General features: G+C 37.7%; 1 protein-coding gene across 3 annotated transcripts in view; it reads right to left on the bottom strand.

Moving 5' to 3' along the window:
- The window catches only part of CFAP299 (cilia and flagella associated protein 299), a 731,706-nt gene that overhangs the window by 453,402 nt on the left and 251,151 nt on the right, over window positions 1–27,153 (bottom strand). For 2 of the 3 annotated variants that reach the window (XM_070791653.1, XM_070791651.1), the window contains exon 3: window positions 2,857–2,947. In XM_070791653.1, the coding sequence (XP_070647754.1) occupies window positions 2,857–2,947 (91 nt within the window). The remainder of the gene's footprint in view (window positions 1–2,856; window positions 2,948–27,153) is intronic. The other variant, XM_070791652.1, reaches the window with a different exon arrangement.

Below are 27,153 nucleotides of genomic sequence, written 5' to 3'. Positions count from 1 at the left end.
GCTTCTGCTTGACTTCTTCCCCATATTATCCTACTGTACACAGCAGTGGTGAAGTCAATCTAAAGTGTAAGCCAGATCATGTCACTTCTCTACTTAACATCATCCATCCATTGACTTCTTATCACAGTAATAAAAGAATAAATATAAACATTAAAAAAGAATAAAATAAAAATTCCTTATAACCTGTATGGTCCAGCTTCTGACCTTCTCTCTGACCTCATCTGTCTTTATAATCTCCTTCAATAACTGCCTTCCAGTCATTTCAGTTTTCTTATCGTCTCTTGATTATGCCATGATTGCTGTTATCTCGGGAGATTTTAATACACGTTCCTTCTTAATGGGATATATTGCACCCTCTCAAATATTTATCTCTTTGGGATATCTTACTCTTCACATTCCATGACTATCTTCCTCATTTCATTCCAGTCTCAACAGATGTAACCTCCTTAAAGTGATTTTCCTATACACAGTAGCTAAAGCATCCAACCACTGTCTGTTCAATCTCTATATCTGATATTCTAATTCTGTGCTCTTCATAGCACCCATCCAACGTTGAAATTAACTGTTCCATTTTTGTTTTCCTCACCTAGAAGGTAATGGCACCCCACTCCAGTACTCTTGCTTGGAAAATCCCATGGACGGAAGAGCCTGGTAGGCTGCAATCCATGGGGTCGCTAAGAGTCGGACACGACTGAGCGACTTCACTTTTCACTTTCTTGCATTGGAGAAGGAAATGGCAGCCCACTCCAGTGTTCTTGCCTGGAGAATCCCAGGGACGGGGGAGCCTGGTGGGCTGCCATCTATGGGGTCGCGCAGAGTTGGACACGACTGAAGTGACTTAGCATAGCATAGCATTCTCTATCTCGCGCTCTAAAATACAAATGCTTTAAGGTCACAGATTCGTCAGTGTCGCAGTGTCCCAGAGACTAAAACAGTTCCAGGCTTGAGCAGGTGCATAAGAAGCATGAGATTGGAAAATAGATCAGAGGCGGCCAAGAAAATGATAACAGGTGTTATCATTTAAGAGGCTGTTATAGTAATATATTTAAGATGTGATGGGGGTTTGAATCTAGATAAATGCTATTTGAGACGGTGAAAAGTGATGTAATTTGACATATTTAGAAGAATTTAGTAGCTCATTCCGGAGAAGGCAAAGGCACCCTACTCCAGTACTCTTGTCTGGAAAATCCCATGGACGGAGAGGCCTAGTGGGCTGTAGTCCATGGGGTTGCGAACAGTCCGACACGACTGAGTGACTTTACTTTCACTTTTCACTTTCATGCATTGGAGAAGGAAATGGCAACCCACTCCAGTGTTCTTGCCTGGAGAATCTCAGGGACAGGGGAGTCTGGTGGGCTGCCATCTATGGGGTCGCACAGAGTCGGACACGACTGAGGCGACTTAGCAGCAGCAGCAGTAGCTCAAGTCAACATGCATGAGAAAGAATTAAGAGTTTATTATAACTTACATACTTCTGATTGAGTAAATAAGTGAATGATGCTGTTATTCATTGCTAAAGGAAATACCAATGGGATAGAAAGGTTAAAAAGGCATTTTTGAGAGGCATTAGACCATTTCAGAACAAACCATGGGCCTCGGGTCTCTAAAGCTGTTTGTGTTTTTTGGTGGTACTGCCTAACCACGGGCCATTTTTCAACCCTGAGAAACCTGACTTCTATCCTTACTATGGATGGAATTTGTTCTTGTCAAGTATTTTTTAAAGTAAATATTCCCAAACACAACAGATCCTTTTCCAGACCTATCCTGCTTGATCACTGATGATCATTTGCTTTTTCTTGAAGGTCCTTACCATGGATTACTATGACACCACATTTTTCTACGTGTCTTCCTCCTTTCTAGCTGCTCTTTCCAAAAAGGGTCAGATAAATTCCAACTTTTCTGTTGTGATTTACAAAATCCCCCAAGTCTAGTGTCCACCCATGTTTCCAACCTCACCTCTTTTAAATTTCACTCTGCCCACTTCCACCAAGAAACTTTCCCTGATTTCAAGTCCAGGATCATTCTATACAATTACCTAACCAAAGAGTGATATTTTTTCTTTCTGAGGTACACTGAGGATTTTATCTGCATGTGACATCTTCCAGTGACATGATAAAAAAATACAACTTTTTTAATTAATAAAACTTTGGTAAAAATAGACACTCATAACATATTTTCCTGTTGCTCTAAAATTTGCATCCTGCTACTTCCGATTCTTTTCCTGTAAGTCACTCATTACAGTTTCAGCATGAATATTTGTCTATTTTTACATACAGAAGACTGTTATCACCAGTATTATATTAGTAAAACATGAAAGTAAATATTCCAAATAATATTAGCAATTTAAAATATCTGATTTAGCACAAGTTTTAATAAAGCAAAAGCATATCCTCCTTGGATGACTCAAAATCATCTCTCTCCATTATGTGGTTTCTAACACACCTCCCAACATAGGACTATAGGAAAGACTCTATCTTCTAGAGACAGCATAAAATCAGGTATGCAGTGGGAAAACCTTCAAGATGAGTGTTAAGAGATGAGGCTAAAAAGAAGCAGGAAGTTTCAGCATAGCAGTAGCACAAAGTTGGAGATGACAACCAGTCTGCCACATATAGGCATTTTCTCCACAACAAATATGCAGAATGATACTAATATTTTTCACCATGTAGCTACTTCTACAGATATAAACTGACATAATTTTTCCACATATATTCCAATAATAAAGAGCTCTGTTATATCCCTAATGAACTACCTTTCAGAGACAGTATTTAAAATTATATTATTAACTAACTAGATATTACATACTAATGTGCCTTTAAGGTATACGTTTTTAATCTCTGAATGAAATGTACTCACACTCACTTTTCCACTGCGATTGTCTTCTTCTCTCACTGCCAAAGCCTTCAGAAAATTATCATGTAGGTCTTTACCAGCACTTGTTAGTGTCCTAAAAAAAAAAAAGCAGATCTCCAGTTATAATATATTAGCTAAACAAATATATTGAAAATAATCTGGGTACAAAAAAACAGCCTTCTTTATTTCAAGTGACAATTCCTTCAACATGAAAACTACAAATAAACAGTATACACAATTCACAATCATTATAATTATACATAATTATAATAAACTATCAGATTCTTAAATTTAATTTCATACAGTTATAGAGTCTTTATTTTAAAATAACTGGAATCAAGATTATAAATAATATCAATACTCATGCCAGATATAGTTAATTGCACTTACATGTCCATTTTATTCTTTTTATCATGTCATGGAATTCAAACTATGTACTCTCCTCACTATCCATAATAATTTAAAATGGACTGTAATCTAAGCACAATTATTTAATATAATAAAAGTAAAATATTAGCCACTTAGGCCAATTCAGTTACTGGAATAGAACACTATTTTAGCTCTATGAGTGGAGATACTCAAGGCAAGACAGGAAACCAGGTTATCTTTGTCAAAAAAAAAGAAAGTATTAAGAATTCAAGAGAGAAATTACTTTCTCTGGAAATAAATTTTAAAGGAAATTTATCACAATGATCTTGATCAAGCAACACTGAACCACAAAATAAAGAGTGAGTTCAAAAGTGATTACAAAATAACAATCCTTTCTTTATTTGGCAATATTCTATATATTCAACAAACATTTCTACTGTGTATCTATTATGAACCAGGAACTATACTAAGGACAAATTAATGAGATATGATTCCTGCTCTCAAGTTGCCTGTGGTCTCATAGAAGTCAGTAGATACAGTAACATTATAATATCATACTGTGTGATAAATATAATAATAGAGATACGGATGGATTTTGAGTTCATAAGAGAAATATCCTAGGTAGTCGAAGAAAAGTCAACTTAGTCTTAAGCTTTAAAGCTATCATTGAACTAAACATTAAAAGATGAGACAGCATTAGCCAGTTGGAGGGTGGGGGTAGTGGAAGAGGGAAAGAGTTATGAGTAATTACAAAGGATTCAAGAATAGAGATGAAAATCTGCCAGGTACCCTTGAAAGTGGAAGTTAGTCGCTCAGTCATGTCTGACTCTTTGTGACCCTGTGGACCGCAGCCTCCCAGGCTCCTCTGTCCACAGAATTCTCCAGGCAAGAATACTGGAGTGGGTTACCATTTCCTTCTCCAAGGGATCTTCCCAACCCAAGGATCGAACCCAGATCTCCCACATTGCAGGTAGACTCTTTACTGTCTGAGCCACCAGGAAAGCATTGAGTAATTATTAAAAAATTAATTGGGTAATCATTACCCTTGGGTAATTTTTTAAAAAATCAGAAAGTAAGTACAGGAAGGGAGGGAGAAACCATATAAAATTAACAAAAGCTAACATTTTTACAGACATACTGTTGTAAATATTTAGTAAAAGTCATTCAGCTAATTTAGAGCAGATCTATTTTCAAACCTAGGAAGTGTGGTTCTAAAACTCATTCTTATAACCAACAGGCCATGCTGCCTTTCCAGGAAGCCCTTATATGCTACATTAAGGAGCCTAAACCTTGTCTTCTAGGACATGTTGAACCACAGGGTCATATGCAAGGAAATACGATGGTCAATGTTGTATTTTAGTTATAGCATCCAGTGGTTGTGGTAAACATAACCTGGAGGAGAAGCACACTGGAAATATTAATTAGAGAGCTTTGGTAAGAGATAATGAAGACGTGACTTAAAGCAGCGGTGGTAAGAATAAGAAGAGGTAGATTTGGGAAGTACTTAATAGGGAAATAGACCTGGGATTTCTTTTTCTAAAAAGTTAAAGAGAGATTATTACCAGGTTTCTTTAAATCAATATGGGCATATACAGCATGTAACCTAATGATTATTTTGTTGAACAATACATGCAACTTATTAAACTAATCATAACTTGTCAGCTTCTTCTTTACTAGTTTTATATGCCTTGGCTTATAGTATCAATGGACTTCCCAGGTGATGCTAGTGGTAAAGATCTCACCTGCCAATGCAGGATATGTAAGAGAGGTGGGTTCAATCCCTGGGTTGGGAAAATCCCCTGGAGGAGAGCATGGCAATCCACTCCAATATTCTTGCCTGGAGAATCCCATGAATAAAGGAGCCTGGTGGGCTATAGTGCATGGGGTCACAGTCAGACACGACTGAAGTGACTTAGGATATGTATACACGCATAGTATCAATATCAACTAATAATCAAAACACCTGTGTGTGTGCATGCTCAGTCGCTCAGTTGTGTCTAATGCTTTGCAACCCAATGGACTCTACCCCACCAGGCTTCTCTGTCCATGGAATTTTCCAGGAAAGAATACTGGAGTGGGTTGCCGTTTTCTATTCCAGAGGATCTTCCCAACCTGGTGATCAAATCCATGTCTCCTAAATCTCCTGCATTAGCAGGTAAATTCTTTACCACTGGGCCACCGGACATCTAACTATACATAAAAATAACTACTAATTGGTACTAAAGGAGAGAATCATGCGTTTGAGAAATTTTTCAATCTGTTGCTCTATTTAAAAGTAAGTCTTCCATATTATAATACACCTATGTACTTCTGCCATTAAATCTCCAAAATATCAAATTATTTTGTCAGAAGCTTGCCCAGAGAGAAGTATTGCTTCTCCAGTGCTCACAAAATAATCCTCTCTTCACTTCATCACTTTCTACCTAATTTCCTACTTATGATAGGAAATATTTAAAACCACAATGAGTTAGAAATTATCTGTGAAGTCTGAACAGAAAATTAGTTTTACAAGTGTTTCAGTTAGGACTGGTTAGCTTATACTAAGCTAACAAATACCCCAAATCTCTGTGGTTTAAAATTACAAATGATTGTTTCTCAAAAAGCTGTGCATCCACAGCAGGTTGACTGTGGCTCTTCACCGTGGAGGGATGTACTGGGAGGCTCCTGAAAATAACCTCTATTTGAAACATCTTTGTTACTTTGCAGAGGGAACACCATCACTTGCTGGCTCTTAGAACATCTGCCTGTAAGAGACTCATGTCACTTCCACTCTATTTTATTGGAGAAAGCAAGTGCCACGCCTGAAATCAACAGAATAGAAAAGGATAATCCTGCCTACGGAAAAGTAGTAAATATTTGTAAACAGTATCCCATGTACCCATTGCCTTCAACAGCATAATCAAAGATGAGTACATAGCTCAGTAAACAAAAGCAATAAAGAAAAGAATTTCTGAGCAAAATTTAAAGGTACAGAAAATGTGTTCATGCAGTTGATTGCATTTTAACCAAATAAAGACACTTTTGGACAGTATGATCACTAAACTTAGCTTCACAGAAGAATATCTTTCCGCAGACCCACAGAACATCTAAAAACTATGGTTGAAGAAATGAGACAGACTTCGGTCTGTGTTCTTCTGTGATAGCTATAGACACTTATTGGTTTTGCCTTCCTGACAACCTTCGCATTTTTTGAAAACAGAACCCTAATTTTTATTTGGAGGGCTTCCCAGGTGTCACTAGTGGTAAAAGAATCTGCCTGCCAATGTTGGAGATATAAGAGACGTGGGTTTGATCCCTGGATCGAGAAGATCCTCTGGAGAAGGGAGTGGCACTCTACTGAGTATTCTTGCCTGGAAAATTCCATGAGCAGAGGAGCCTGGAGGGCTTCTGTCCATGGGTCACAAAGAGTCAAGACACGACTGAGCGGCTGAGCACACATACACTTTTTATTTGGAAAATGGTCCCTCTCACATTCTTTGCTCTGGTGACACAGTCAATGGTACCCACTCACTCACAACTCTTACCTCCCAAAGCTCAGCGGATGAATATGCCTCAAACTTACCTAATGTCACGTCATCTCATGGGAATGCATATCATAAAGAGAGAGATCCAAGGTTGCAAAGAAACTGGAGTTGTATTAAGCTGAATTAAGCTGTCCTTAATTCCTACTAGATAGCCTCATCATTCAACTTTTTCCTCAAATCTACAATAATCAGTGTCCCTCCAGTAAACCCCCTTTTTGATTTAGTTCATTGGAATTGGTTTCTATTGTTCACAAGCAAAACCTATAATTGATATGATGGTTATCCAGCTAAGATACTGCAGAGCAACAAATATTGTTTGATTCCACTTGTACAAGATACCTAGAATAGTCAAGTTAATAGAATCCGGAAGTGCAATAGTAGATGACGGGGTCAAGGGGTCAGAGGGGAGGGAGAGGGAATGGGGAGTTAGTGTTTAATGGGGACAGAGTTCCAGTTTAGCAAGGTGAAAAATTTGGGAAACAATGAGTGGTGAGAGCTACTCAGCAATAGGAATGCACATAGCGCCACTGAACCATACAGTCAAATATAGTCAAAATAGTATGTTTCATGTTATGTGGATTTTACCACAATGAAAAAAAAATTTTTTTAAGTTACTTTAGCGGGCGGTCCAAAGATGGTGCAGGAATAGGATGGGGAGACCACTTTCTCCCCCGCAAATTCATCAAGAGATCGTTTGAATGCTGAGCAACTGCCATAAAACAACTTCGGAACACTGGCGGACACCAGGCACCCAGAAAGGCAGCCCATTCTCTTCGGAAGGAGGTAGGACAAAATGTAAAAGACAAAGAGACAAAGAGTTAGGGACAGAGACCCATGCTGGGGAGGGAGTCGTGAAGGAGGAGAAGTTTCCAAACAGCAGGACCCCCTCTCACTGGCAGGTCTGTGGGGAGTTTTGGAATCTCAGAGGGCAACATAACCGGGAGAAAAAAAAAAAAACAATACTGCAGCAGTCCTAAAGATTTCTGTATAGTAAGTCTACTCCCCACTTTTCCTATCCCCAAACACACCTTATTTTGTTGTAAATCCTTAGAACATTACAGATAAAGTCCAATCAGATTACCAATCTCAACCCTAAACATCCAAAGTAAACATCATTATCATTTTGCACACAGCCTTCAGTTATTTTCAGTTGTTTATGTATATACTCATGTACCCATAAAAGTATATACTGTATCAATATCATTTTGTGAGTGGTTCATTTTATTACATATTTTGCAACTTACTGTTTTACTGAATTGTTATTGTTCCTAGGAATAGATGTTTATGCAAGTGTCAAGGAAGATCATATTTATTCCCAGGTTTATCAGACATGAAAAACCTCTGGAATATAAGGCTAAATAAAAAGAGCTTATAATTGGTTTCAGTCACTGTCACTTTGGGGTTTTCAATTATTTTTAACTGTTAACTTCTCAGTCATGTCCAACTCTTTGTGACCCCATGGACTATAGCTCTCCAAGGCTCTTTTGTCCATGGAGTTCTTCAGGCAAGAATACTGGGGTGGGTAGCCATTTCCTTCTCCAGGGGATCTTCCTGACACAAGTCTCCTGCATTGCAGGTAGATTCTTTACCATCTGAGCCACTAGGGAACCCCTATTTCTAACTAAACTTAATCTAAACTGATACTTTCACCATATGAAATGCTCACTCTTTCAACAAAGATGTTGTTGTGGGATTGGCTTGATGATCAAATTAGACTTTAACCTAATCTGTAATATACTGAAGATATCCCAGGAGACTGCACAATTTATCTAATTAAAATGAATTGCTTTTTAAATAGTCAAAATGTTAAGTATTTAAAATGGAAACATGAGATAATGGAAATCAAACAGAAATATAAGACAGGACATCAGTCTTTAATTCTTATTCACTTACCAACTGATTAGTCCAAGTCATCAAGTTTTTCTGAACCTGGGTTTCATGATGAGTTGAATAATCTCTAAGTAGCCTAGCAGCTGTATGTGTTAGTTGCTCAGTTGTGTCCAACTCTTTGCAACCCCATGGACTGTAGCCCATGAGATTCCTCTGTCCATGAGATTCTCCAGGCAAGAATACTAGAGTGGGTAGCCGTTCCCTTCTCCAGGGGATCTTCCTGACCCAAGGATCAAACCCTGGTCTCCTACATTGCAGGCAGGTTCTTTACCGTCTGAGCCACCAGGGAAGCCTTAAACTTTTAATTTAAAATGATCATACTCCATCATCAAGCACCAAACATCATTTATTTATAATAAGTTTAAGAAATGTGACTGCCACACTGACAATACATGAAGACAATATTGTTCCTTTTTAATATTATTCAAGTCTTACATACACAGACTTAACATCATTTCTTATAACCTCTATGAGGAAGATAATAGTATTTTTGTCATATAAACTAGGAACAGAGAGGATACAGTCTAAAAGCCCTAAGCTATTTGCAGCAGGGTAAAAAAAAGTTATATAAATAATCAATTATTATAACATGCTACATCTGAGAACCTGAAACTTCTCAGCAAGAAGAAATACTGGGAAAGAAAGGTAATACAGAGTGTGTGGTAAGGAATTCTTAAATCTTTAACATGATTTACTCTTACTTAACTAGATTTATTTAACAGTCAGTGACCTGAGAAACCTTGCTTAAATAAATATTACAAAAGGAGTCACTTCCTTAAGAAGTGAAGTATTTCTGTTACAAAATCTGAGGGTTATAAGTTTTAAAAAGGCAAACACTCCATCTATGTTGTTTACACTCCACCACACTTTCAAAATAGGGTAAAAGTCATATGTATGAGTTAATTTTTACCAACCTTATTTAATCATTAGCTAAATGTATTTATATAATTCTACATGAATGACTCTAAATATATTCTTAATCCTCAAAAATTAAGCTACTGGTTTTATGATTTAATTATGTTGTTTAAATAACCCACATTCACATTTTATATTTCTAGAATTTATATCCAGCTCATTAGTACTTGTTTGAAAATATGTTTTAATTTAACCTCTCTGTACCTCAGTTTGTTTAAAAGGATGTTTTTGTATATTCGGTTTAGAAACATTAAGTGCAGAGTAAAGTAAAAAATAGTAAATGGGTAAAATATTTATTATAAAAACTCTATAATATTATCTTCTTTAGACACAAGCACACTAATTTATGAAAGAGCAGTTTTTCATGGGTAGCTTTATTTCCCATGATAAGTTTACTGAGAAAATGATTTGTAATATGTGTATTTGTACGGTCTCAAATAATATACCTTTGATTTTTTAAAGGCCAAAATAGAAAAAAAGTTGTTGGCAAACTTGATTAAAAAATACATAATTTCAATTAAAACAATGTGTGAATTTTTAGATAATTCATTTGAGTGTTTCAGTATGAAATGTTTTTACAGTACTTTAACATAGTCTTTTACTTTGTCAGGGAGAGATGATTCTGTACTTTTCCAGGACAACATGATATATTTTGCTTTAGTCCTTTGCATAAATTAGGAGAAGAAAAATCTTAGTTTCCCCTAAATAAAGTGTTTTATAACTATCTTTTAATTGGTAAACCCTCACTTTCCTTTCCTCAATGTATCATTGTATATTTGCAGGGGATCTTCCCCACCCAGGGGTCGAACCCACATCTCCTGCATTACAGGCAGATTCTTTACCATCTGAGTCACCAGGGAAGCCCAATAGTCAGCTCAGACTGCCATAACAAAATACTATGGAATTTACCATACCATAGACTGGGTGGCTTCAATAACAGAAATTTATCAAGTTCTGTACATCAGAAGTCTGAAGTTGGGGCACCAGCACGTTCTGTACCTGAGGAGTGCTTCCTTTAGCCTGCACCTGGCTGCCTTCTCATTGGGTCCCCCACAGCAGAGACAGAACAAGAGCAAATTCTCTGGTGTCTCTTCTTATGTGAACACTAAACCAATCACGAATGCTCAGCCATCAGAATCTCCTCTAAACCTAATTACCTCTCAAAGGTCAGTCCTCAAATACCATCCCACTGGGGGTTAGGGTTTCAACATATGACTTGGTAGGGTCAAGTGGAGTGGATGGGGTACACAATCCTATTTATAGCATGGTTTTTTCCTCTCTTCAGAATTCATTTCCCACCTTTTTTCTTGCAATATTCTGTCTTGCTTGTCTTATCACTTCTTTGGTACAACTTGGAGCTATTTCAGATTTTCTTTTATCCTATGGAGAATGTTAGCAAGTCTTACCTCTTGAGAGAGCAACCCCACATCCAAGGAGCAGTGGCTGCGCGGGCGCAGGAGGGCCAAGAGGAGCCACTCCACGTTCAAGGTCAGGAGGGGCAGCAGTGAGGAGATACCCCTCGTCCAAGGTAAGAGAACCCAAGTAAGACGGTAAGTGTTGCAAGAGGGTATCAGAGGGCAGACACACTGAAACCACACTCACAGAAAACTAGTCAATCTAATCACAGGGACCATAGCCTGGTAAACCAATGAAACTAAGCCATGCCCTGTGGGGCCACGCAAGACGGGCGGGTCATGGTGGAGAGGTTTGACAGAATGTGGTCCACTGGAGAAGGAAATGGCAAATCACGTCAGTATTCTTGCCTTGAGAACCCCATGAACAGTATGAAAAGGCAAAATGATAGGATACTGAAAGAGGAACTCCCCAGGTCAGTAGGTGCCCAATATGCTACTGGAGATCAGTGGAGAAATAACTGCAGAAAGAATGAAGGAATGGAGCCAAAGCAAAAACAATACCCAGTTGTGGATGTGACTGGTGATAAAAGCAAGGTCTGATGCTGTAAAGAGCAATATTGCATAGGAACCTGGAATGTCAGGTCCATGAATCAAGGCAAATTGGAAGTGGTCAAACAGGAGATGGCAAGAGTGAACGTTGACATTCTAGGAATCAGCGAACTCAAATGGACTGGAATGGGTGACTTTAACTCAGATGACCATTATATCTACTACTGCGGCCAGGAATCCCTCAGAAGAAATGGAGTAGCCATCGTGGTCAATAAAAGAGTCCAAAATGCAGTACTTGGATGCAATCTCAAAAACAACAGAATGATCTCTGTTCATTTCCAAGGCAAACCATTCAATATCACAGTAATCCAAAACTATGCCCCAACCAGTAATGCTGAAGAAGCTGAAGTTCAACAGTTCTATGAAGACTTACAAGACCTTTTAGAACTAACACCCAAAAAAGATGTCCTTTTCATTATAGGGGACTGGAATGCAAAAGTAGGAAGTCAAGAAACTTTGCCTGGAGTAACAGGCAAATCTGGCCTTGGAATACGGAATGAAGCAGGGCAAAGGCTAATAGAATTTTGCCAAGAGAAAGCACTGGTCATAGCAAACACCCTCTTCCAAGAACACAAGAGAAGACTCTACACATGGACATCACCAGATGGTCAACACCGAAATCAGACTGATTATATTCTTTGCAGCCAAAGATGGAGAAGCTCTATATACAGTCAGCAAAAACAAGACTGGGAGCTGACTGTGGCTCAGATCATGAACTCCTTATTGTCAAATTCAGACTTAAATTGAAGAAAGTAGGGAAAAATCACTAGACCATTCAGGTATGGCCTAAATCAAATCCCTTGTGATTATATAGTGGAAGTGAGAAATAGATTTAAGGGACTAGATCTGATAGATAAGAGTGCCTGATTAACTATGGACTGAGGTCCGTGACATTGTACAGGAGACAGGGATCAAGACTATCCCCATGGAAAAGAAAGCAAAAAAGCAAAATGGCTGTCTGGGGAGGCCTTACATATAACTGTGAAAAGAAGAGAAGCGAAAAGCAAAGGAGAAAAGGAAAGATATAAACATCTGAATGCAGAGTTCCAAAGAATAGCAAGAAGAGATAAGAAAGCCTTCCTCAGCAATCAATGCAAAGAAACAGAGGAAAACAACAGAATGGGAAAGACTAGAGATCTCTTCAAGAAAATTAGAGATACCAAGAGAACATTTCATATAAAGATGGGCTCGATAAAGGACAGAAATGATATGGACCTAACAGAAGCAGAAGATATTAAGAAGAGGTGGCAAGAATACACAGAAGAACTGTACAAAAAAGATCTTCATGACCAAGATAATCCCGACGGTGTGATCACTCACCTAGAGCCAGACATCCTGGAATGTGAAGTCAAGTGGCCTTAGAAAGGATCACTACAAACAAAGCTAGTGGAGGTGATGGAATTCCAGTTGAGCTCTCTTTCAAATCCTGAAAGATGATGCAGTGAAAGTGCTGCACTCAATATGCCAGCAAATTTGGAAAACTCAGCAGTGGCCACAGGACTGGAAAAGGTCAGTTTTCATTCCAATCCCAAAGAAAGGCAATGCCAAAGAATGCTCAAACTACCGCACAATTGCACTCATCTCACACACTTGCAAAGTAATGCTCAAAACTCTCTAAGCCAGGCTTCAGCAATACATGAACCTTGAACTTTCCAGATATTCAAGCTGGTTTTAGAAAAGGCAGAGGAACCAGAGATCAAATTGCCAACACCTGCTGGATCATTGAAAAAGCAAGAGAATTCAGAAAAACATCTATTTCTGCTTTATTGACTATGCCAAAGCCTTTGGCTGTGTGGATCACAATAAACTGCAGAACATTCTGAAAGAGATGGGAATACCAGACCACCTGACTGGCCTCTTGAGAAACCTATATGCAGGTCAGGAATCAACAGTTAGAACTGGACATGGAACAACAGACTGGTTCCAAATAGGAAAAGGAGTATGTCAAGGCTGTATATTGTCACCCTGCTTAGTTAGCTTATATGCAGAGTACATCATGAGAAACACTGGGCTGGAAGAAGCACAAGCTGGAATCAAGATTGCCAGGAGAAATATCAATAACCACAGATAGGTAGACGACACGACCCTTACGGCAGAAAGTAAAGAGGAACTTTAAAAAGCCTCTTGATGAAAGTGAAAGAGGAAAGTGAAAATGTTGGCTTAAAGTTCAACATTCAGAAAACAAAGATCATGGCATCTGGTCCCATCACTTCATGGCAAATAGATGGGGAAACAGTGGAAACAGTGTCAGACTTTATTTCTGGGGGCTCCAAAATCACTACAGATGGTGACTGCAGCCATGAAATTAAAAGACGCTTACTCCTTGGAAGGAAAGTTATGACCAACCCAGATAGCATATTCAAAAGCAGAGACATTACTTTGCCAACAAAGGTCCGTCTAGTCAAGGCTATGGTTTTGCCAGTCGTCATGTATGGATGTGAGAGTTGGACCATAAAGAAAACTAAGTGCAGAAGAATTGATGCTTTTGAACTGTGGTGTTGGAGAAGACTCTTGAGAGTCCCTTGGACTGCAAGGAGATCCAACCAGTCCTTTCTGAAGGAGATCAGTCCTGGGATTTCTTTGGAAGGAATGATGCTGAAGCTGAAACTCCAGTACTTTGGCCACCTCATGTGAAGAGTTGACTCATTGGAAAAGACTCTGATGCTGGGAGGGATTGGGGGCAGGAGGAGAAGGGGACGACAGAGGATGAGATGGCTGGATGGCATCACTGACTCGATGGACATGAGTCTGAGTGAACTCCGGGAGTTGGTGATGGACAGGGAGGCCTGGCATGCTGCAGTTCATGGGGTCGCAGAGTCAGACACGACCGAGCAACTGAACTGAACTGAACTGACCTCTTGAGATATGCTAGATTAAGTTACGACAGACAATTATTTGTTCCTCTCCAGCTATCTTTAGCAAGGTGCAAGCAATTTCAAGTCATGTAACCACAAAAAATTTTAAAAAGCCCAAATGACAGACCATAGGAATTTGCCTCAAATAGCCTAGAGAAAAACTTTGTTTTTTATCTTGAATGTGAATTTAAACAATAATATACTCATTACAGGATATATGCGATATATAACTAACAAACATTAAAAACAGCATAAAACTTAAATATAGAGTTAACCAATTATTTCAAAGCCAACCCCTGTAACTTATCACCAAGTCAAGAAACAGAGCAATGACAACAGTCTAGAACTCCGATTATTCCTTCCTGCTCACTACTCCATCTCCCATCACCACCATCACCAAAGGTAACCACTTTCTCACTCTTATGAAATCCACTCCCTTGCTTTTGGCTTATATGTCTTCAACTTTCATGATCACCATTTCCTTTTATCACATAAGTATCACTGTACCCCCTAGACAATATAGTTTAATTTGCCTGTTTTTGAAGTTTCTACAAATGGTATCATGAAGTATGTGTTTTTCAAATTTTGTTTCTTTTCATTAACATGTTTGTATGTTTCACACATCTTGATGCTTGTGGTTGACTCTCATTTTCACTGAATTCTTTTATATTAACACACAACTATTTATTTACCATTTTTATTAACATAGACCTCAAAGTTGTTTCTCCTTTGGGTCTATTATAAACCAGAATTTCCTGTACATGTGTCCTGAGCAGAAATTTCTCTAAGAAATGTAGCTAGCAGTGGAATACCTGTGTTGTAGGGTATTTGTAACTTTAACTTTACAAAACAATGCCAACTCCTTTCCAAAACAGTTGAACCAACTGACACTACCATTACCAGAAAATGAGGTTCCTTCTGATCCACATGAACATGAGAGTTCCTTTTGATCCTCATCACTCCCCAAATGTTGTATTTTAGGAGTTTTTAAATTTTTTTTATTTTAATTGGAGGCTAATTACTTTACAATATTGTATTGGTTTTGCCATACATTGACATGAATCCGCCACGGGTGTACATGTGTTAACCCCCCTCCCACCTCCCTCCCTAGATCATCCCTCTGGTAACCCAGTGCACCAGCCCCGAGCATCCTGTATCATGCATCGAAGCTGAACTGGTGATTCGTTTCACATATGATAATATACATGTTTCAATGCCACTCTCCCAAATCATCCCACCCTCGCCCTCTCCCACAGAGTCCAAAAGACTGTTCTATACATCTGTGACTTTTTTGCTGTCTTGCATACAGGGTTATTGTTACCATCTTTCTAAATTCCATATATATGTGTTATTATACTGGAGTTTTTCATATCAAGTAATTTGGTGTGTTTGTACTGTCTTGTCATGCCTTTAATTTGCTTTCCCCTGATTACTTTTATGTTTCATATGTACATACTTTTATGTCTGATCTACATGTCCTCTGAATAACAGAAGGAATACCAGAAAATGTATAGAAGGGGAAAAAAGCAACCAGTAAACAATTTCAAGTCCTTTCCTTTGAGTATAAATTCAATAGGCGAATCTACTTTTAATACCAAGGGATAATTTTCTGAAGATTCAAAAGGAAAAAAACAGTGGAGCTAAATCCAGTGTGTGGTTTTTGAGTCTCTTGTATTTTCTTGTAATCTATTCTTGGTGGCTTTTCTTTCTTTCTTTTCTTCAAATGTAATTGAAACAATGTTCCTTAGGAGTCAGGTCAGTCAGGATTGCATTTAGAGAGATTTATGAATACAGATGGGAAACGGCAACCCACTCCAGTATTCTTGCCTGGAGAATCCCAGGGAAGGGGGAGCCTGGTGGGCTGCCATCTATGGGGTCGCACAGAGTCGGACACGACTGAAGCGACTTAGCAGCAGCAGCAGCAGCATTAATGCAGAACTTTTACATTACATACTATGATTTCCATAGAATTTCCAGGAGGTCATCAATTTATATTCTAATAACTTTCAGAAAAGGAGTAGAATACTTGAGGAATGAGGTTCATTTATTGGTGAGAAGGAATGAGAATCAAATTTCCGTTAGGAAGATGAATGGCACCACCTTCCCACCCTTTTCTGTGTGAAAGAGTTTTTAAGTTATCAAACGTACAGTAAAGCTCTCAACATCTCTGGGAAAAACTTTAACTGTCAGAAGCACACAGACGAAAGACGAGAAGTGCTAACACGCACACTGGACAGCTGTTTCTTTTCATTTTCTATTTTGAGGAAAACCCAAGTGGGAGTCCTGAAATCTGTGGTATCTGACATCAAACTCCACTCCCCCTGGAGGAAAACTTGTGCTTTTCTTTGAAGGGACAAAATGGTTTGGCTTCTGTGTGAGAAAGCATCAATGGATTCCTCATTTCTTGGTAACTTTGGCAAATTTATCGAGATAGTTCTTAAATATGGTAGGTTAAGATGTTCTCACACTTTGAGGGGAGAAAAAAGACAACTTAGAGTGGAAATAAAAGTTCTTAGTTTCTGAATGTGTTCGCTTTTATTCTATAAACATTAAAATATAACTTCACTTTCACTCTCCTCTGAGAGGCAGCTAAATCTTTTATCTGGTTTGAAATATACTCCCTGATCTCCTGGTTATATTTATACAAGCCAATTAGAAAACAGAAAGCAAGGAAAATAACCCCGTGTTTGATATACTAGCCTTTAAACTCTCTTCAGGCATCCGTCTTACTGCTTTACATCATAAAAATATTATTTACATTTACAATAGAACACGGAGGTCGATCATGCACACGAGGCTTTAGAAAGTCGAAGGTCTTGAGGCTCAACATCTTGATGCTATTTATACCTAGTCTCCATGTGTGTGTCTCTTGTTAATAATGTTTGAAAAATTCTATATAAGGTGGAAGACAATCTGATATGATGAAATTCCAGGGGGCAACTACTCACCAGAGAAAAGCAGTCTAAGCAGAAAAGCCACGCTGCATTTCTCAACAACCATATGAGGCAGGTAGAGACTTTCAAGCATCAAGACAGTGTGTACTTAAAGCAGAAGAGTATACAGATGAGGGGGATACAGTAGGAGGGGGTATACAGAAGGAGAGGAGTATCCATGTGGGACCTCGGGGAGAAAGATACCCAAAGAAGGCTGTTAGGAAGCCTTGGTTCCTGTTGTCCCCTGTATGAACCTCTGTGTTACCCTTTCAATAAGAATTGCAGCACTGGGATATAATTCTGACCTTTAGTGACAAAGAAGAGTTTAGAAAAGATGGGACAGCATTAGAATGGGGAAGGAGGAGAGAGAGAGAGAGAGTCAGAGAGAGAAATAAGTATCCTAAACTGCTATGCTAAGGAAGATTCAGCAAAGCTCTAAGTCCTTGAACCAAAGTTAGCCAATAAAGAGTTATGGCTCCCAGAAATGGATCCACGCTTAATATTCCTGCCACACTCAGTCACTGGGGGAAAGCAGCCTATGGCAGGTGTGGCATGGGTACAAATGGACAGCAGGTTTCAAAGAGCATCTGACGGGGCCCTCAATGAATTACACTCCTTATACAAGGTGCCTTGTTCTTACAATCAGTCTCCTTCCATCCAAAAGCAAAAATCCTGAAGTTCAAAAACACCATCATAGTAAATCATTTTTATTGTTGTTCAGTTACTAAGTTGTGTCCGACTCTTTGTGACCTCATGGACTGTAGCCTACCAGGTTCCTCTGTCCATGGGGTTTCCCAGGCAAGAATACTGGAGTGGGCTGTCATTTTCTTCTCCAAGGGATCTTCCTGATGCACGGATTGAACCTGTGTCTCTTGTATTGCCAGGTGGGTTCTTTATCACTGAACCACCAGGGAAAGAGCTAATATCTCATTCGCTTTATCATAGAGTCCCAAATAAAACTTATTATCATAAGTTTTATGATAATAAAACTTTTATGGTAAGTTTTATGATAATTATCATAAGCCAATATTATCAACAATATGCTTTGAAAATACTTTAAGGTGCAAATGCAAATCTTTTTTTTTTTTTCCATTTAAGCTATATCCCACTAGGGACATATGACCAGATAACTGTGTTTTAAAGTCACCACACTTGGGAACTTCCTTGATGGTCCACTGGCTAAGACTCCACGCTTCCACTACAGAGGGTGCAAGTTGGATCCCTGGTTAAAGAATTAGCATCCTGCATGATACTCAGCATGAGTAAGAAATTTTAAAATTAACAAAAAAATAAAGTCCCCACACTTGAAAAAGATACCTTCTTTGTAACTGTGATCCCAGTTACATACACAATTAGGTTCATTTATTAATTTTATTTAAGCTTTTAAGATATATAAAAATTTTCCTTATGATTATAGAAAATATTCTTAGAATCCTAAAGTCAAATCTACAATGTAGAGATTTTAAAGAAGCCTAGCTTGCATCTTCCTTAGTTTTTTTCTATCCTGTTCTATTCCCTCCCTTCTATACAGATCCTCAATTTAAACAAAAGGATTGACTTGATATTGCTTTTTTAATTGCTATTTTTCAAAGATAAGCATATCTATCTATTATCTTGCCAGCTTTATATTTATTTTGTAAATAGTAGCATCTTATACCCATTTATCTCAACTTTTCTTTTTCACTTACATTACAGTCAGAAAATTACGACATAGTAGTAAGAGACATTGTCACTCCTTTCTTAGGTGCATAGTACTCTACTATATGGATATATTCCAGTACAGTCGCTTGGCTACTGATGGTCATTTGGGTTGCTCCCTCTTATTTACTAAGACAAATACTGCTTTAATGTATAGCTTTGGGCATTGGTCATTCATATTTTTGCCAGTATATTTTTAGGATAAATTCCTAGGTGTAGAATTCCTGGTTAAAGAATAAATGAGTATTTTATTTTGTTAAATATTATCAAACTCTCCTTCAATGGGTGGGCCATTCGGTAGTCCTTTCTGTCATTTATAAGAATATTATTTACAAGTTTCTGCATACTCTCATCAACAAAGTATATTCCAAAGCTTTTAGGTTTCTGCTGATTTCATAGGTGAGAAACTAACAGTACATTTTTTTGTATTTATCTTATTATAAACAAAAGCGAACATATTTTCATATGTTTGCATTTCCTCATTTGATGAAGGATCAAAACAGGAAAAGACAGCTCATGTAGTAAAGTTATATTTTGACATCTAAATTTTGAATCTCTTCATCTGTCTCTCCCTATGCTCCAATCAAGATGTGCAGTTTTCCAAATACACTAATCATAAAGTATCTGTCTAGACCACTGTTTTTTAAAAGACTTACTGGACATTTTTCAAAATGGCAAAATAGCATCTTCTATCCTACATAATCATATGCTTTGTGCTCATGCCATCCTTCTCAACAGGAGTAGTCTGTTTTCTCCACCTCTTTGAACCTGATTATTCTGAACAATGGAATACAGGGAAGTAACACTGTACCAGTTCTAATTACCAGACAGTAACTGAACTGGCATCTTCTCCCCATCTCTCTTGGAACATACTATCTTAGAAGCCAACTGCTATGTAAGCCAACTACACTTAAGACATCCATGCTGTGAAAAGCCCAAGTCACATGGAGAAAACCTGAAGCAGGAGCTGCCACTTGGAGAGAAGGAGAGAGACAGACAGACACTGGTAGACAGAATACTGAGGCATAAGCATATCAGTGAAGAGGCCATGTTGGAAGTGGACCCTCTAACTCCAGCCGCCGCAGAGTCTATTGAGCAAGGACCAGATTTCCAGACGAGCCCTTCCTGAAGTTTTGACTCACAAAACTGTGAGCAAAACAAAGCAGATATTTAAAGCTGTGGTGTGCTTTGCATAAAAAGAGATAATCATAATATATATTTACTTAGAAGATGTGGAATGAAATTTATTTCCTATGGAAAAATATAAACCTTTATGTTTATGCTCCAAATAAATGATTCTTACATTCAGGGAATGGAAAGACACATTTTATTTTCATTTACTTTTCATTGCATAAATTTGTCTACCATTCATAACTGGCTATTCATTCACACATGCTCTAAGAATAAAGCTACTAGATGTAGTAATAAACTCTTGTTCAAAATGTATTTAAATTTTTGTAAAGTCAGCTTTCATGTTAGCAAAATATTTCCCTTTTTCTATAATTCTTTTTCTCTCTAGAGCTTCCTTTGTAATATTCTAGACCATACAAATACTTAGGAGACATATTAAAAGACTTTAAAGTCTAGATAATAAAATAAACCACTCACTTCCAATAAAAAGCACTATGGTCCATGCTATTCTGGCTGGGACTTTCACCTGGCTGGCTCAGAGTTGGTGGCATAATTATATATATTTTAGGAAAATATTTAACAGGTCAGGGCCAGGTAAAAGATATTTTTGTTTTTTTATTTCCAATTGTAGGCACTGTCTACTTCATTGAAAGCAGAGTCTATTTGACCTGACCTACTTGCTGTCATGTCTTACAGACTGTAGCCCACCTTTGTCCATGGGATTTTCCTGGCAAGACTACTGGAGTGGGTTGCCGTTTTCTCCTCCATGAGATCTTCCTGACCCAGGGATTAAACCCACTGTCTTGCATTGCAGGAAGATATTTTACCACTCAGCCATTAGGGGAGTCCAGAATCTATTTATATTTTCCCAATTATAAAAGTAATCAATTGTGGTAACCAGTACCATAGTCCAATTTAAACAAGCAATATTTTAATACCTTTTATTAACTAAAGTCTCATGTGTGTGTGCTCAGTCACTTCAGTCATGTCCAACTCCTTGTAACTCCATTGACTGTAGCCTGCCAGACTCCCTGACCATGGGATTTTCTAGGCAAGAATACTGGAGTGGGTTTACATACCTTGCTCCAGGGAATCTTCCCAACCCAGGGATAGAACTCATGTCTCCTGCACCTCCTGAATTGCAGGCAGATTCTTTACCCACTGAGCCACCTGGGAAGCATATCACTTATTTGTTAGTTTACCCCGATAAGGAAAACAAATAGGAGTCTATCATGGTATCTGGTCCCACCACTTCATGGGAAATAGATGGGGAAACAGTGGAAACAGTGTCAGACTTTATTTTTCTGGGCTACAAAATCACTACAGATGGTACTGCAGCCATGAAATTAAAAGACACTTACTCCTTGGAAGGAAAGTTATGATCAACCTAGATAGCATATTCAAAAGCAGAGACATTACTTTGCCAGGTTCGTCTAGTCAAGCCTAGGGTTTTTCCTGTGGTCATGTATGGATGTGAGAGTTGGACTGTGAAGAAGGCTGAGCGCCGAAGAATTGATGCTTTTGAACTGTGGTGTTGGAAAAGATTCTTGAGAGTCCCTTGGACTGCAAGGAGATCCAACCAGTCCATTCTGAAGGAGATCAGCCCTGGGATTTCTTTGGAAGGAATGATGCTAAAGCTGAAACTCCAGTACTTTGGCCACCTCATGCGAAGAGTTGACTCATTGGAGAAGACTCTGATGCTGGGAGGGATTGGGGGCAAGAGGAGAAGGGGACGACAGAGGATGAGATGGCTGAATGGCATCACTGACTTGATGGATGTGAGTCTGAGTGAACTCCGGGATGGCATCACTGACTTGATGGACGTGAGTCTGAGTGAACTCTGGGAGTTGGTGATGGACAGGGAGGCCTGGCGAGCTGCGATTCATGGGGTCGCAAAGAGTCAGACATGACTCAGTGACTAATCTGATCTGATCTGATTATTTGAACAACTATTTGTATCTAAATACTTCTTTGAAAGGCAAAGAATTGTATTATGTTTTTAAGTAAATTAAACAGTTACAGTTTCTTTAAAAACATTAATAGATTTAAAAAAAATCTATATATAACTTAAAAGGCAAATCTTTTATACACAAAAATTCAAGTATTAGTCATGTGAAAAAGTCTTAGGTTTAGTATTAGAGGAATGTACACATAAATTTCCATGTATAAAACTAAAATCTATTCCAAGGGAAAAAAAATTTAACAAAAGATATTATTTATAGTACGTTTAGCTGATACCTGGACTAAAAATATATATGAATTAGAAATAACAACGTATATGTTGTCAGAATAAACATTGGTCTATCTATCATGTATTTTATTTTTAAATTAAAGATACTTTAAAAATGTGCTATCCTTTACAAGAAATAATTGGATTAGGAAGTCATTTTTTAAAGCATAGATTGTTAGTCATCTTGATATTTCTGGCATGTTGTCAGCTGAAAAATCTACTATAAAAATTTCATTGCTACTGACATAATCTAATGTACAGGAAATGTCTTTGTAAGGATCTTAATATCACATATTTTATTGTTTAATAAAATGAACAAGTAATTGTAAAAACTACACTTGGTATATGATATTTGAAACTCCACAGAGTAAATGATTTAAAAAATATTATTATTGCTCACATACTTCAATTGAACAGTTTCCATGGTTATGGGAGTTTTGGCTTACACTGGGAAGTCGACACCTGACCAAATATTGGCACAAATGTTTCAAACAGTTAACAAAGCTACCAGTGGCATGTCTCATGTCACTTACCCAGCACTAACTATATATATACATTTACATTTATATATATATATATATATATATATATATATATATATATATATTTCTTTATCAACTTTCTGCTAAGTTTGTAAAATGCACCACTTCTAGAAAGGGGGAAAATTATGACTGAGAAGCTCTCCTTATATGGTTATAACATAGACCAGTATATGTGAAGAGGTAATTTTTCTTCTTTAGATTTCATACTCAGAATGTGTGTCTGTGTGTATATCTGTGTGTGTGTGTGTGTGTGTGTGTGTTGAGTGATACTTTTAAAGGTTTAGAAAATAGCCTATGTTATAAACATTGCTATACCCTGAATCGTATGGGACATTAAGTTAGGAACTGTATTAATTTCAGGATAAGAATGGTAGGGATTAAAAGAGGAGGGATCAGGGTCAAACTCTAACTTTATTTTCAAGGTGAATAATTAATGATAGTAAATAATAAAACAAACCTATGTAGAAGCCACTTAAGATGATGATCAGTTCAGTTCAGTTCAGTCGCTCAGTCGTGTCCGACTCTTTGTGACCCCATGAATTGCAGCACGCCAGGCCTCCCTATCCATCACCAACTCCTGGAGTTCACTCAAACTCACGTCCAATAACACCCAAGAAAAAAAATCTAAAGACATTGAAGCATTAAATTGAGACACAGCTAAGAAAAAGTAAAATTGGCCTATATCAAGTGAGCCAAACCTATGCAGATAAAAGTAAATGTAAGAAAGAAAGAGTTGGATATGGTGACATAAGGTTCAGATGATTCATCTAAAATATAAAAGTGTACATGCAGTCAACATCAATCAATAAATATTAATATTGGCTAAACGCTTATTAGACACAATTTTCATGTCTTATTTATAATTTCATAGGCAATATATGTCTAAGATAATATTTAGCTCAATAAATGACTCTTGAACAGACAAAATCCACTTTGAAGGACTAATGTTACAGTGCATAAAACTTTGTTGCTGTTGTTTAGTTGCTATGCCATGCCCCACTTTCTGTGACCTATAAACTGCAGCATGCCAGGCTTCCCTGCCCTTCACTATTCCCCAGAGTTTGATCAAATTCGTGTCTATGAATTTGGGACATGAGTTGGGGCTAAATCCCCAAATTTATCTTATAAACACTCTCAGTAAGTTAAAAGAAAAAATTATTCCAATTCAGAATTTAATATGAACAATTAAATTTATATGAGAGTTCAGTTACTCTTTTAAGCAGCAAATCACAAAGCACATTCAGGAAAATACTACAAGAATTTCAACAAATACAAGAGTTTTTTGGTCACCCTGCTGACAATCTATACTGTACAAGAGTATATTAAAGACACTGAAAAGTCTTATAGTAATCTTTCTAACTTGCCCTAAACTGTGTCTCCAAAATTTATTTGACCATAGAATGAGTTTTGTCATTTCACAGAACATCTATTAATATATGTGTAACAAGTATGTGCATAAACATACAAAACATTTTTTTAGAAATGTTGTAAACATTTCAATAGTTTAATCTGGTAATGTCCTTCCCTCTCACTCTTTCAGTTCAGTTCAGTTGCTCAGTTGTGTCTAACCTTTGCGACCTCACGGACTGCAGCATGCCAGGCTTCCCTGTCCATCGCCAACTCTTGCAGCTTGCTCAAGCTCATGTCCATCAAGTCAGTGATGCCATCCAACCATCTCATCCTCTGTTGTCCCCTTCTCCTCCTGCCTTCTATCTTTCCCAGCATCATGGTCTTTTCCAATGAGTCAGTTCTTTACATCAGGTGGCCAAAGAACTGGAATTCCAGCTCCAGCATCAGTCCTTCCAGAGCAAATTCAGGACTGATTTCCTTTAGGATGGACTGGTTTGATCTCCTTGCAGTCCAAGGGACTCTAAGGGTCTTCTCCAACACCACAGTTCAAAAGCATCAATTCTTCGGTACTCAGCTTTCTTTATAGTCCAAGTCTCACATCCATACATGACTACTGGAAAAACCATCAGATCAGATCAGATCAGTCGCTCAGTCGTGTCCGACTCTTTACGACCCCATAGCTTTAACTAAATGGACCTTTGTCGGCAAAGTAATGTCTCTGCTTTTTAATACTCTGTCTAGGTTGGTCATAGCTTTTCTTCCTAGGAGCAAGCATCTTTTAATTTCATGGCTGCCTTCACCTTTACCCCCATGGAAAATGTGAAAGTCGCTCAGTCATGTCCAGCTCTTTGCAACCCATGGACTGTAGCCTGCCTGGCTCCTCTGTCCATGGAATTCTCCAGGCAAGAATACTGGAGTGGGTTCTTCTCTAGAGGATCTTCCCCACCCAGGAATCAAACTCAGGTCTCCTGTGTTGCAGGCAGATTCTTTACCATCTGAGTCACGAGGAAGCCCATCACTCTTCACAGTCTTGCTAAGCCTCCGTCTATAATAGATCTAGAATCCATTCAACTTCCTCTACTTTGCCTCTACTTATCCTAAATCTAATACATCATCATCATTTAGTTTAATATCATATTTTAAAAAGGGCTCTTAGCTGGCATCTCTCCATTTATCTCCAGTTTTCCTTACTGAAGCCACAGTACCCTAAAAATATATGTGTCTGCATGTGTATATGTGTATGTGAGTTGCTTGCTTGCTTAAACCCTTCTAATTAATTGTTCCCTATAGAATTGAGAATAAAATATAAAGGTCACAAACCTGTTCTAAAAGCTTTGCAAGAGTCTTCTTGCCACTCTCTTCCTCTCACTACTTTGGTCGTGCTGGTCAGTGTTTAGTTCTTGACACTTGTGATGCTTTTTCCACCTGAGATCTCCCCACGAGATACTTGCTGAAAATAACACCCAGAATTTTTTTGTCTAATTCCTGTTTATCTATAATATAACAGGTTAAATGTAACATCCTCAGAGAACCCTTCCTGATCTCCTTTCTAATTTAGGCAATTACACAGCTTCAATGAAAGATAAGTATAGCACTTGAAAATACAGCAGATTAAAACTAAAGTTTTATTACATAAGATAGTGAGATAAGCAAACCATCACATCCCGATCAGAGTTTTAATTCACAAACAACAGACAAAAGAGATTGGTAGGGCCACAGTTCCCTTCATAGGGAAAAGACAAAACGCTGCAGTCATATACAAACTGAATTTCTTATAATCTTAGAGTTTCCATGATTAAGTACGTAGCTGGATATTTCTACATCCTCACTCTCATGACTTTTTCTTATTTTTCTTGTGAATATGCCTTCTAACCTTGATTTGCTTGTCAATCCTTGGCCAGTGGCTCAGTAGTGGCCTCGTACTTTGATAAACTATTTAGAATTCCAACCACATTATTTAAGGTTTCCCATAAATTTACATAGAATTCTTTTCTTTTTTTGGCACCTATAACATTTATTTTTGTGTTTCATTGTGAAATGTCTGTTATCTTCACTGGGCTGAATCTGATGAGACCATGAACCTTGTCTATCTTACTTAACTCTGCATACCCAATGAGTAGCACAGTGCTTCCACAAATGTCTGTGAACTGAATCAGCTACTTTTATAAAAACTAGAAGAAGAAATGTGATTATACATGCTTCCTTTAAAAAGTTACAAGTGAGGTACAATGAGTGCCAAATGAGCCTGTAGAAAAGGCATATAGTACTACATCAAAAATACCCTAAGGTTCTCGTAACTAATACAAAATGTTAAGAAGAAAAATACTCATAATATACATATGCAAATGTACATATTTAATACATTTATAACTTTGATTTAACTAACCCAACTGTCTCTTTGAAGAATGTTTAATCCTTACAATGGTCAAAACTACCAACCACAATGAAGTAATATGGAAAAAAGGAATTCAAATAAAGTTAACCATGTTTATCTGGAATACACATAAACAGAGAAATTATATTTCTGCAATGTCTAAAGAAAGTTATAAAAAACAGCATGTATATTATTTCTCACAATTATCTTTCCTGTCATATGAAACATTTATTTTCTGTTCGTATTATGTCTAAATCACATAAAACAAAATCTCCATCATGTTTCTTGGAAAATGCAAAATACATTGCTAAATATCTTGGAGAAAGCAAATTTCTTTCTTAAAACAAGGTTTTCATTTGACCAGGACACAGAGATCAGAGCAAGAATTGAATCATCTGGTTCTCTGATCCTTCTCTGTGGTTAGCGGCTTTGATAATTATCAAGAATAAAAATCCCCATCAAAGAAACATGTGAGAGTTTTGCAAGAGTTGAAAAAAGTCTGTTAGATAGCTCCTTACTAGTCAC

Source organism: Bos indicus, chromosome 6 (genome assembly GCF_029378745.1).
Source record: "Bos indicus isolate NIAB-ARS_2022 breed Sahiwal x Tharparkar chromosome 6, NIAB-ARS_B.indTharparkar_mat_pri_1.0, whole genome shotgun sequence".
Classification (NCBI taxonomy): Eukaryota; Metazoa; Chordata; class Mammalia; order Artiodactyla; family Bovidae; genus Bos; species Bos indicus.
The sequence above is the reverse complement of the archived record's forward strand: the minus strand, read 5'-3'. Positions and strand labels throughout refer to the sequence as shown.